This window comes from Tympanuchus pallidicinctus, unplaced genomic scaffold, assembly GCF_026119805.1.
Source record: "Tympanuchus pallidicinctus isolate F22 unplaced genomic scaffold, pur_lepc_1.0 scaffold31, whole genome shotgun sequence".
Taxonomy (NCBI): Eukaryota; Metazoa; Chordata; class Aves; order Galliformes; family Phasianidae; genus Tympanuchus; species Tympanuchus pallidicinctus.
Window position 1 is genome coordinate 9,263,700 of NW_026294749.1, and position 13,243 is coordinate 9,276,942.

General features: G+C 38.7%; 1 protein-coding gene across 7 annotated transcripts in view; it reads right to left on the reverse strand.

Annotated features, from left to right (window-relative positions):
- Positions 1-13,243, reverse strand: part of KIF13A (kinesin family member 13A) — a 108,808-nt gene that overhangs the window by 62,760 nt on the left and 32,805 nt on the right. For 6 of the 7 annotated variants that reach the window (XM_052697752.1, XM_052697746.1, XM_052697749.1 and 3 more), the window contains one exon: positions 7,149-7,161. The exons of the other annotated variant lie outside the window; for it this stretch is intronic. In XM_052697752.1, coding sequence (XP_052553712.1) covers positions 7,149-7,161 — 13 coding nt within the window. The remainder of the gene's footprint in view (positions 1-7,148; positions 7,162-13,243) is intronic. 7 annotated transcript variants of the gene reach the window in all.

Genomic DNA, 13,243 nt, shown 5'->3' on the forward strand with positions numbered 1-13,243 from the left:
TCAGGTGACAACCCAATCTTTGCTGCCAATAGGATGATACACAAAGTTCTACTGTCAAAACATGAACAAGCACAGGAAACTATGGCACTTTGTGCACTCCATCTCTTAAAACAGACAAGTTCGCATTCACAAGTCATGAAAGCTTTAGCTCATCTTTTGGACATTTCACTGGGTACCATAAGAAAGGAAAGAAACAAAAGAGCAGTAGCAGTATTCAGAACTAGAGGATGCATTTCCTCTTCAGGATTGTATTACGAGCTTCAGCTCTAGCCTGCTTCAAAGAGCAAGACTGCAAATAATTACATTAAGTGCTTCTCTTGTGCGTAAAGCAAAAAAACACTCTCAAATCTCTTCAATTACAGCTTTTGCAATTAGCATTGAGAAATACATCTGAATACACAATGAATTGAACTGAACATGCTCAAGTCACAGAATGTAAAGTTTTATTCTGCACAACCACCTCAAATTCAGAACAAGAGAAAAAACTCTAGAAAAATTCCATCAATTTGTGCCAAGGAGGTTTTCATAAAAGTAGGATTTCATGACTGTATGACATCTCCTTTATCACATACTTGATGGTGCAGCCAGTGACCAACAGCCAGCTTCACTCCTGTCCAGAAACTAAGGCTGACCAATGTTTCCGCCAACAGTAACAAAGCATCACTGAAAGCACTCAATATGCAGAACTTGCTGAGATGACTATGTAGCAGACATCAATACAAGATGCACGAAAGTTCTACCATGCACTTCTAATGCTCAAGGAAGGAGCCTTAAGTACTAAGTAGCACCAGAAGACCTGCCTAACCTAAGAGGACATAGTCCTGCAGCTCAGTAGACAGATAGGCAATGTAATTATTACAGAGACAAGCTAACAGAATGACCAGTCTAATGAAGACTTAGTTTCTAATCAGCTGAGGGTTGCAGCTGAGTAGAAACAGAAGGATATTCAATATTGTGCTTAAGCCACTTGCAAACCTGCAACAGTGTCCTGTAAAAGCACTTAGAAACCATAATTTTGATCCAAGTTGCCTTTCCTGTACATCTGAGAACATTACAGTACAGACACTTAATATTAATTAATATTTGACAATTTTATATTGCCTCAAACACATCGAAATATATGGTTTGTGTTCCACATTTTAACATAGTAAACTGACTGTAGATCAAACTAAAGACTGAAATTCTATTTTATATTTTGTTCTTTCAGAATCCCAAGGGAGGCAGAAAGGAATCATTTCTTTATTAAAACTTTGCTTGGGACCAAATTTTCTGTGCTGGGACTTCCAAGAGACAATCTCCTTAGTGAGACATACAATGCAGGTTAATACAGAGCAAGAGCCAGGGGCTCGATTTATTAGCAGAAAAACAAGACATCCTGAGATAAACCCTGAAACGAGGAAGAAGGTGATGGATAGTTTCCTTTTTGGTTTTCAGATATGCAGAACTCTCTTGGATTGTCTGCAGTCATAAAGCTTCCACACAATGTATCTGTAGATTAGATTATAACCAAAGTCTTCATAAAATGTCTGTTGCTGCAAACATTCTGGGATAAAATAGCAAGATAAAATTTTGGCTTAACACAGCAACCTGGTCTCTTTCCATTTCTTCCAATTATATGCAAAATATAACAACGGTTTAAGAGAAGACTTGACAGTGAGACAATGCTTAGCCTACAAAAGTGAAACGAATTCTGGAATTTCCTTCTGAACAGGAGAAAAAACCCAAACAACTCCATAACAATAATCTAACAGGGAGGTCTGAGTCACTTACTCCAATACAAACAGAAAGAGACAACTTCAAGAACCAGGACATTTCCTGCTGTTACAGAGTGAAAGATGTAGCTTTGTCACTGGAACTGTGAGTAAAATACAGCATTTACTCCCCTTTACTTTCAGGTGTTCAGGGTGCATCTTAAATATTTCTGCGCCTTTATTTATCTTGCTTCAGCTCCAAATCTGAAGAACTCTCAGTCACCAACAGAAAAAGCCTAGCCTTTTTAACAACTTTTATAGCCCAAGAATTTGTGTTTCCCTTTTCTCATTCCACTTCTGTGAACATTTTCCTTATAGGACTGGGTAAAAAGGAAAAACAACCTAATCTCTCTGTGATCAAACTGCAAGCTGTTAAATTACAAACGGAAACCCAATTGGAAGAATCCAGTCTAACAGATGCCTATTCTGCTCCCTTGAAACAAAATATTATCAGCAGTGGATCACACAGTCCAGTTCAGAGAGGTTACCCAGCTACACAGGCTAATGTGTAATGACATAAGAGGTCAATACAGAAGTACTGCAAGCCAATTTAATCTATTGTCCTACGCTTTCCCCCCTTAGTTAAGGTAGCAAAATCATGACGGATTATTCAGTGACTCATAATTATGGTTTAACCTGGCAGCAGCTCAGTACCTCACAGCCATTCACTCAATCCACCCCACTCAAGTGGGATGAGGCACTGGCAACAAAACAGACTGGTGGATTGAGATGAAACGTTATTTGCTAACACAGAAGAGGAAAAAGCAAGCAAAAACGCAATGGTAACAATAAATATATCTAAATAAATATAGCCACAGTGCAATTACTTCCCACCTACCAACCAGTGCTCACCACCAATACACCACAAAGTGCACAATTAACTCTGTTTCAGATGAAACCAGGACATAATAATATAAACACTGACCATGTAAAGAGACAAAACCTGTGCTTGCAGCTATTCCTCATAGAAAAGCAGTTATCTGATTTATTATAAAAAGGTAAAAAATTGGTCCAAAATGATGGTGCAGTAAGGAAGAGAAAAATTCTGCCTAAAAAAAGAAACAATGGTAAATATAAGATCTTAAGTTCTCTATTACATGTAAAAAGCCACGACAAAGTCTTAGGCCTCTTATAGACTGCTTTCTGGAAAACTATTAAATCCTTAAGTAATGATTACTTCAAAAAATAAAATTAAAAATATGTCAGGTAAAAAAGTGGAAACTGCAGGAGCATTCAGTACCTGCATAACACATACAGCAACTGCAGGAAAACTATTTTCTCCATTGAAACAAGCATGCAGAAAAATTTAATATTACTTAGGTTAGTGATAGCAAAACAGAAACTGCGAGCATTCCCAACCAAAGCTGCTTACAGGACAACTTAAACCTTTGGAAACAGATTCTAAATGCAAGCATGAAGAGAGTAAGAAATAGAGCATTTAAGAGTAAGGTCTCAGTCAGTAAGGCTCTGCAGCACCCACATAACTAAGGCACTGTATGGGAAATGTCTGTAGGACACAATCTGAACAATGGGACCTTTTTATATTTTTATTAAGTACAAAGATGATTCTACAGCTTCTATTTTCCTGGCCTCCAGTGCAGAAGGTGCAGGACATGCAGTCCTAAGAACTAAGGTAAGCACACACAAGCTTACCTGGGGACACTTCAATATATGCTGACTGCTAGTTTCTCTTTTGACATGAGCATGCAGAATAATAAACTTTTTCTCATTGATTTTATTCTCCGTCATCCATTTCTCTGAAGGATGTATGAAAAGCATTGTCAATGAGATCAAAATGAACTCACAGCCAGTACTCAACACTGCACACTGAAAATGCCTTCTTCATTTTTTTGGAGAACACACAAAAGCAAAATCCAATACTTTCACCAACTTATTTCAAAACTATTATTCAAACACATTTGAACAAAGAGGAATCTGTGACAGAATTTTTTAAACTACAAAAGCATCTTTTACAAATTAGTTTTAAGCATATTTTGGAAAATCTATTCCATTTGGCTCTTTTAACACTGCAAGGAAAAAAGAAATCCAACTGTTTGTTGTTTGAAATTCAACATTTAAAACCACCAAATGCATCTCCACAAAGACTTCCCGAATCTTCAGTTGCTTTAAGAACGTCTCTGTTGACCCTATGGACTCGTATTTCTGCTTTACTATTACAGTGATGCCAATTTCATCTGCACTGTACCACAAATTGTAAAGTATTCTTTAAAAAAGTCAGCAAAATGGGAAAACTTTGACAGACAGTTTCACACTACTTCATCTTAACACACTGGTTGGCATTCAGATGCAATCAGATGCAAGATGTTTGACAGTTCTTATGGCTGGACTCAAAACTACTCTTGGTTTTCAAATTTCAGAGGGAAATAAGGAACAAGCCTTGAAGTTACTCTACTTTCTGTAAAATTCTTGGCTTTACTGCAGCCACTAAAATAGCCAGATAAAAGAAACAAGCAGTGTGCTCAGGTGGCCATGAAGGCCAATGGCACCCTGTCTTGCATCAGGAATGGTGTGGTGAGCAGGACTCGGGAAGTCATCCTGCTCCTGTACTCAGCACTGGTGAGGCCTCACCTCCAGTATTCTGTTCAGTTCTGGGCACATCAGTACAAAGGTGTTTCTGATTCTCAAAGAATTAGAAAAGACAGCCAAGGGGTATTAACATTTTAAATAGCCAAAACAATATTCTGCAGAACTTGTTTTTATCAAAGCCCGTAATCTATGCCTTCAACAATTAATGATTTTAAGGGCTCATGCATGCAAGTGCACTTACATGAACTACTTACAGGTAATGAGTACCATATCCAATATTAAATGCTTAACTGATTAAGCTATACAGTATGATTAGTTTAGAAAGTCTAATTTCATCTTATTAGTTCTTTTAAAACCTAATCTTCCATACAGACTAGAGCATGGGGCTTTCAGCATTTAGCAGTGCACTGTTAAGGAATACGTTCAGTCTTGGTAAACACCATCTATGCATCTATACAATATTGAAAAAGCACAGGTAACACTTCATAGTCATTTCCATGTGACCAATAGATGGCTAATCAATCATGTTCTGTTTATACAGAAAAAAAGGTTATGCTTTACTGGTGAAGATACTGCTCACATGAACCTCAGTGAAGCAGTCAGTCTGACAGGCAAGGTGAACTACAGGGCTGTCTAGTAGGCTGCTAAAAAGAAAAGTGCACAGTAAAGAATGGAGATTTTCGTTCACCAGACTGTTGCTGCTACATCTTTATTACAACTGGTCAAGTAGCTACGTGTACATTATGAATCTGCAAACAAAGTCTACACCAGGAAGTGATATAAATGGAAATCATTAAAGGACCTGGTAAGAAGTTGAGCAGGGTTTGCTGAGTGCCCACTGAGTGAAAAAAAAGTCCTACCACCTAAAGAAGTACAACAAAAAATCTGAAGGCAGAGATCTCAGATCAGAACAACTGTCTTTAATTGTCAAAACATTACACTAAGAGTCCAAGATCAGTAACATAATGAAACATGATGTTTGCAGGAAAAAACTCTGGCAGTTAAAACTCTCATACCCTTACATAAGTCTTCCTACCATAGCTCCAGAGCTATTGAGTTGGTTGGGAACCACAATGACCCCATGGTTAATGGAATTAGTTCATGAAATACAAAAGAAACTTTCAACACTTCCATAGTTTCATTAACAAATTTTCAAGACTGACTGCAAAGGATACCCAAAAAGCTACATCGTTCAAGAAGCATCCTCATCTCACATCATGTCTTGAAATACTCCCAATATGCATTTCTACTGACAGTAAGAAGCATCCTCTGTCTCAAACTGATCAACATTTCATCATCTGAAGTTTTGGTATTATAGCTCAAGGATATCAGTGGCCATCTAACTATACCCAGCAATTATGTGGCCTATATACACAACTATGCAGCTGGTATGCCTTTGTGGAAGAAACTCAAGGCTGTAATTAAGCTATTACATAACACCAATAACAACTTTATTTACCTACCAGGGCATATGAATGGGGCACTAAAGAAAAGGAATGCTCATGAATTTTTTTGTTGTTAAAATTACAAAAAAATGGGGGCTTGCATGTTTGTTTTTTGTTGTTGCTTTGTTTGTTAGTTTTCTTTTTAAAGTCCATGATCAAGCTCTTTAGTGCTAGGTATATTAACTGGAGTTGACAGAAGAATTTTATTGCTTTGGAAAAAAAAAAGGAGAAACTGAAAACCAGCTCCATCTTTAAGACATTCAATCATTCAGGGAAAGAATGTCAGCCCAGCATAGCATTGCAAATGGAAATACCAGTGTTATTTACTATAAAACAATTGTCTTTTTTTTTTTTAAACCTGCTGTGATCTTAAATTATGTTTGGTTTATATGACTTTTTCAATTCAAGCTAGAATAGATCTTTTTCCATTCTTCCCTACCTAACGGGAATAATACAGACCACTTACTGAGATATTTTCTTCTTACACTTTAAAAAATAATCAGAATGGTGTTCATACACATTTATATATATATATATTTATATACACACACAAAGATAGCTGTCTGAATCACACAGATATGCTAGGCATCCCACTACTACTTCCCAGAAGGCTAACATAATACTCTGCTACACCCGTAGAAGACACCTCAGACTTGCACGTGAACTATTTGAGATTCAGAAATCAAAGAGAATAATGTAAAACAAGCTCATTCACAGTTAACTACAGCTCTCTGCTACGAAAAATAGCATGCAACAGAAGCAAGAAGTATCCCCATAGACACATAGCACTCATTCTGCTTCTTTTCCCCTGCATTACACACAGTATTTTCTAAGCAAGTTCTGGTGCTCTTTGGCCACTATGTACAAATTACTGAGTCTTGAAGATGGCAAAATCATAGGAGTTGGAAAGGACCTCTGGAGATCATTGAGTTCAACCTGCCTGATAAAGCAGGTTCCCCTACAGTACATCACACAGGAGAGCACAGGAAAAAATATCTCCAGAGAAGACTCCACAATCTCCTTGGGCAGCCTGTTCCAGTGCTCAATTACAAACAAGAGTTTGGTTTTTTCTGGATGTGTTTCACCACCTTTTAAAACAATACTCACTATAAAGAAGTATTATACGCAAAGAAATGTTTTACACATTATACTTATTATTTCAAAGGTATTTAGCAATGCATTAAAATAATGGCTTGTCCTAGTCATAGCTTTAAGTCACAGCTTCACATAATCTTCACGTCAATTGGATTAAGATGTAAGCTTTGCAATTATGAAGTTAACTTTGAAAAATGAGGAATAGAGGTTTCTTTAAATGTGCTTTTCTTCCCATAGTATAGGAACATGCCAGACACTTCTGTAGTATTCAAGACTTTTAAAGGAGGACCAACATGGAGAGAATGCTTACCTTTGGTGGTTTTCTAGAAGATGGGGAAAAGTCAGCAACAATGAGGTGAAGTATGAATTGACCATTCACATAAGTGGAGGGCAGCAGAAAAAGAAAAGAAATAAAAGCAGTCAGTGCACTTCATTATTATAATCTGAACATTTTTCTGTAACCCACAATGTTTTTAAGGCTAATCAAATCAGAAGAAATCAGAAGATACTTATAGGATATAGCATAGATTTTTAACAAGCATCAGTAGATCCTTCATCATTAATATAATCACAGATTTAAAAGAGAGAAAGAAAAATGTAACATTCATCACAGCTATGAAATCTAACAGCACTGAGTTTAAAAGTGAAAACAAACATTCTTTGTCATGGAAGTCAAATCACTTCTATTTTGTGATAAGCTAAAACAGCCTACAAACTGATAGACAACAGCACTGGGGCAAAGCCCCTCTGACTTTAGCAGTGCTACACATCAAGAACAAGGCAGGAGCAAGTTTATGGAAATGTATAGGAAAATAAATCTGTATTTTCCCTGGCCACTGAAAGCCTACACAGAACATGGCAAACCAAAGCAAAAACACCATTATCCTTCAGGCACAGCTCCAACTGGTGCTGTCATAAACGGAGCAGAGGTAACATTTCAAACTGAGGATACCAATGTCGAGTACTTTGATTTGCCCTTCAATGTCTTATGTTTACCCTGGCAGCCATGTGGTCACACAGTAAATTCAATTAGTTGGTTGGGTTTTTTTGGAGGGACTAGTCACGACCACTGACATGTCTCACTAAGCAGCCCTGTGTTTGCTAATGCCAATGCAAGAGAAGAGCCAAAGATAGAATACAGAATTAAATTGGTTTAGGCCATTCATGAAAACTACAATCTTATGCATAGCTTTAAATTAATCTGAAGTGATGCACTGTAGAAACACGAGACCAAGCCCTGCTTTCCCCCACCAAATCACAGACAAACTCCACAAAGGCAGGGGGGAAAAACACTTTGAACTGTCTGTCTACTGCCCCACAGCATGGAGGCTCAGCAAAAAAGGCTGAAAGAAAGTCAAACACAAACACATCTTACACAATCTTTTCTACCTACTCTCAGCTCATACCTCAGATGACACATCTGACTAGACCAGAATTACATAGCTGGCATATAACACTGGTATAATGCAAACACACTTTGCCTCCTAGCCAAACCACCTCCAGCAGCCTTACCCTTCCATTAACAGCAGCTGCTCACCCCATAGCGAGCTCACAGACAGGTGGCTCAGAGCTTGTGCTGAAATCACTCTTATCAAGTTCAAAAAATACTATTTTGCTACACCTGGAATACTTTTTCATGTAATGAATTTCCACATGCGGTGGAAGTTCAACTTCATCAGCCCAAGGTGTAGCCCAAGTTTTAGTATCAGCTCTAAACTTCGTATTCCTACATTAAAGAGATGCTGCTACTGAGGGAAGTTACCCAGACCTCTTAGGAAATGTTTCCATTTATTTCAAATGCACTCATGTCTTGAGAAGCAATTCAAAAATGTAACAGCTTTCCCAGGGAATTCCAAGTAGGTAGCTCTTGTAGTTCAGTAGGGTCCCCAGTCAGTAGGGTCAACTATTAGTCAAAGAAAGAAAATGGCAACAAGAAGTCTACCAACTGGTTTTCTGTTTGATAAGCCTCATACGGATAAGGGGTACAGAACATCACTTCAGTAAACACCTCCTTCCGCACATTTTGTAACACATTCCTTTAAGCAAAGCAAGCCTTTCAGGAAGTTCTCTCTCGCTTTCCTCTGATGGTCCCTCTAAGGAAAACAGGACCACAACTTTTTGTAGCACTGCTGGACAGCTGGAGTTTCCCCATTGGAAGTGAGATCCTTCGCAGCTTCCTGGATGTCAAGGCATCAGGAGCCACAGGTGATCTCCCAACTCCTCAGGCACCTGCCAGCCTCAGCTGCAGCAACGGCCTCTGGAAATCAGTTACCTTGCTCTAGAGGATATGATTTCCTTAAGCCACTCAAAAATTCCAGCTAAGTCACTCTAACATTATTCTGACAATGACTCAGAGACACAAATACTTTTTTCAGTCAGAGGACACAGACTAATAAAAAATAACTGCTTACAGTTCTACTGAAATCACACATGTAGCAACTTAAAGTTGTCTCATAAAACCTATCTTGGCCTCAATCAATTTTCTATCAAAGTATGCTGCTTTCATTTTATTTTTTTCAGATGTGCTTTATAGTTTCTTCCCCGTCCCAAAAGCCAGCATCTTCTCAGCTTCACAAAAAACTTGGGTTTGTCTCACTTTTTATCACACCTTGACCAAGTAGACCAGGTGATTCAGTATCACAGCTTGAGGGGGAGAGGAAGGCAGATCACAGAGCTACAGCAATTCACATTTTTATTTCTCAGACCTATGCCATGCTTAAACATCAATGTTCCATTGACCACTGTGCCGATGACAACATGGAGGTATATCTTTTGAAAGGCAACAAAATCTCCTCTAAACCAAGCTGCCAAGAAGTGTCACAGTTATCTACTCCTGTAACGTGTCTGCACAGCAGCAGTTTTTTGTTTAACCTGACAAAGGACAATTTATTCTTTGATGTATCCAGAATTCAAAACCAAAGTAATCACCACCAAAAACCTGAAAAATATACTCATCCTTCAGAAGTGCAAATTGCAATTACCTCAAAGTCAACTTCCTCTTTTGTCTGGAAAAAATCATGGTATAGCAAAATGTCACTAGAATGATTTTCTAACTATGGTGAGAAGTAAGCCTGCTGAGGTCTGCCCCTGAAGACCTACTCCAGCTTTATCTTCTGCAGCAGCACCAAGTCTCTCCTATTCTGCCTGGCAAACATGAAAGGTGCAGAGCTCTTGGAGTGGGTCCAGAGGAGTGGCACTAAAAGGCTCAGAGGGCTGGAGCACCTATCCTATGAAGAAAGGTTGAAGGAACTGGGATGATTTCGCTTGGAGAAGAGAAAGCTCCAGGGAGACCTCATTTGAAGGCAGCATATCAACAGGAGGAGGAATGACTATATACATGGGTTGAGAATGGTAGGATAAGGGGGATTAGTTTTAAACTAAGACAGTGGAGGTTTAGGTTAGATATTGGGAGGAAGTTTTTCACCCAGAGGGTGGTGAGGCACTGGAACAAGGAGGTTATGGATGCCCCATCCCTGGAGGCATTCAAGGCCAGGCTGGATGTGGCTCTGGGCAGCCTGGTCTGCTGGTTGGCGACCCTGCACACAGCAGGGGGTTGGAACCGGATGATCATCGTGGTCCTTTGCAACCCAGGCCATTCTGTGATTATGTGATATATATGCCAAGATCTCAACACAGAACATCTCTCTCAAATGCACGAAATAAGGCTCAGTTCTGTTATAATGTTCTTTGCTAGAACATGAATGTGAAGTCTACTTACCCGTATCAGTGTTTTCTCTCTGCCATCTACGGTAAACTCTCCATGACAGCATACACTGAGATGTGTTTAATTAATAAGGAATAAGCTAGCATTACATATTCTGACCAGAAAACTAGCACTGTTTAACAGGGAGCAATAGAAGACATTCCTCCACTGTGAGCATCCATGGTACTGTCATTGTAATTGAGTTCAGAACAACACTGAGAATGGCTTTTGTCCCTTAATGATGTTGTCAGCATTCCCAACCAAACGCCACTTCCACCAGAGACAAAGTCATCCCAAACATCAAAAAACATCAAAGCGCTGGTAAACATTTCTCCCACTTAATCCTTCCATCTAATAATGCTTCACCAGCACTCTTTGAGAATGTCATCTGTGATAGGGGTAATGTGCTTTTTAAAATGATCCTGTAGGTATAAACCCAGATATTCCACATTTAAGGAGACGGGGGAGGAAGATGCATTTGAAAAGTAGGTCTTAGTCTCTCTGCAATGACACCCACACAACCCAATTCTTCTCCAATTGGACCACGCCAAGAAGCCAAGTAGGTCACAACTGTACCATAATTACATCATGTTTTGAAAAGTATTCTGTGGATTCTTTTCCTTTCTCACAATCAGCTAATGAAGACAAAGCAGTAATAACCAGCTATGTTAAGTAACCACAGGTAGTATCTATAGCAGATGATGAACCAACCACAGGGTTTTCAGCTTGCTCTTCCAAGCTGACTCCAGCAAAATCATCCTCCAAAACACTGACTCCGAAATACCTTTTTGCTCTCACTGAATGTGCAATCACAGTAAATTTGCAGTAGTCGCTATTTTCCCAAATATATAATTAAATGTTTATATGTAGTGGCTATGCAGTCATCAAGGCACTCTTCAGGATCACTGGCCAGAGGAATTATTAAAAGCAACATCCAGTATACTAGAATATGGGAGAAAAGTCTTTTTTTTTTTTAAATGAGTTGAATGATATTCTTTCTTTCTTCAGTGAGCATAAAGATCAGCAAATTGAGATCATCCTGACAGATATAAAAAATGTTTCCACATTTCTGTTTGAGCTCTTCCTGGCAGTATTTAACAGCTACAGTTCTCACATCTTGCCTTCCACATATTCCTCACGTGCAGGAAGAATAATCTGTTGAGAATTCTGTAATATCAGGGAATGAATGGCCCCTTTGTATGAATCTACAGCCTGACTGCTCCCAGCTATGTCAAGTTGAAACAGGTTATCAAATTTGTTATGCTTTCATGTACATGCAAGGATATGGCTTTATACTCCTCCCATCCTCAATTTCAGCCTATCCTTTTCTTACCACCTTTCCAGCCTCTGGAACCTAAAGACAAGTTGATCACAATAAATATAATTTTTTCTGAGTTTTTTTGGTGGTTTTCTGTTGTCATTCTTTTGGTTTCTTGTTTTTAAATCAGATTGCCAGTAATGTAAGCCAAGAACATCCCAGAATCTGTACGTGCTTGCATCATTCAGAGGCAGATCGCAGAACCAGTAGTAGGATCACCATAACAAAAGCCTCTTGCTTTATTTGATCAAAGTAACTGCATTGTTTGCCTGGGTATATAAGGCTGTCAGAGTGGTTGTAGCAGAGACAGCAGACATTCAGCACTCATACTAAGAAACTGCAAGTATGTAAAGACGGAGATGAGGTTTTTTATCCTATTATCCCTCTATCCTGCAACTCTAGGACCCCTCACTGTTGAGTGGTTTATCACTGCAGGTTGTTACTTGCAGGCCTGATACTATGCATGTTAAAAAGTATGTATATGCTTTGTTAATGGGTACTACTTAATAAAAGCATGTATCTCAATAAAAGCATGACATAGTAACTGTTTTGATGATCATGTGCGGAGGAGTATTAGCAGCTTGTTTTCTCCCAAAACACAGAGAAAAAGATTTATTTACCCATTTCCTCCTTCTACTCTTTAAAGGTAGGAGAAGGTCAAAGGAAATGGGGCAATGCCCTGACAGGGAAGCGTCCCACCTTTGTACTTGGCTGGGGCACCTCTGGTAGAGCTGGCTAATGAAAAAGTCAGCATCACAATTCAGTGCCAGAGCTCCCGGAACACATACTTTGTATCCAGCAAAAGTCTGTTCTACAGAAAAAAAGAATAGTGAAATACTAATACTGACCAAGTGCTTGCATAGTGAGATAGCTGATCACAATAAGAAACATCACAAAACAAGCAAACCAACACAGATGAAAACACTAAAAATAGATTGCTCTCTAGCTTTATGAAAACACTGTGTGAAAGAGCTGTGAGCTATGCACTGGTGCCCAATGGAAAGAGAGAAAAGTCAAACACTGAAATCAGTTCTGCAGAACAAGTAAAATAAAACAGGCATTACAGAGTGACTACCATTGTATTAAAAAAACCTCTAGAAAATGACTGGTTATTCCACCATATCAAGGTTCCACTCCAATAACTTGATCTCACTCACTGCAGCAGTGATAAATTAGACAAAAAAATGCAGCACAGGTTATAAGACCAGCACAAGGTCACTAAAATAAGTGAAAGACATTTACAAGATGGAAAACAGCATCAACTGCACTGGAACACATCTAGTCCCTAAACTACCTTTCACTACAAGTTCTGCCTATTTTTACTGCTCAACATCAGCAATAAATTGACATGAAGTTCAGGTAGTTCTAACTTCTACAAAGAAAA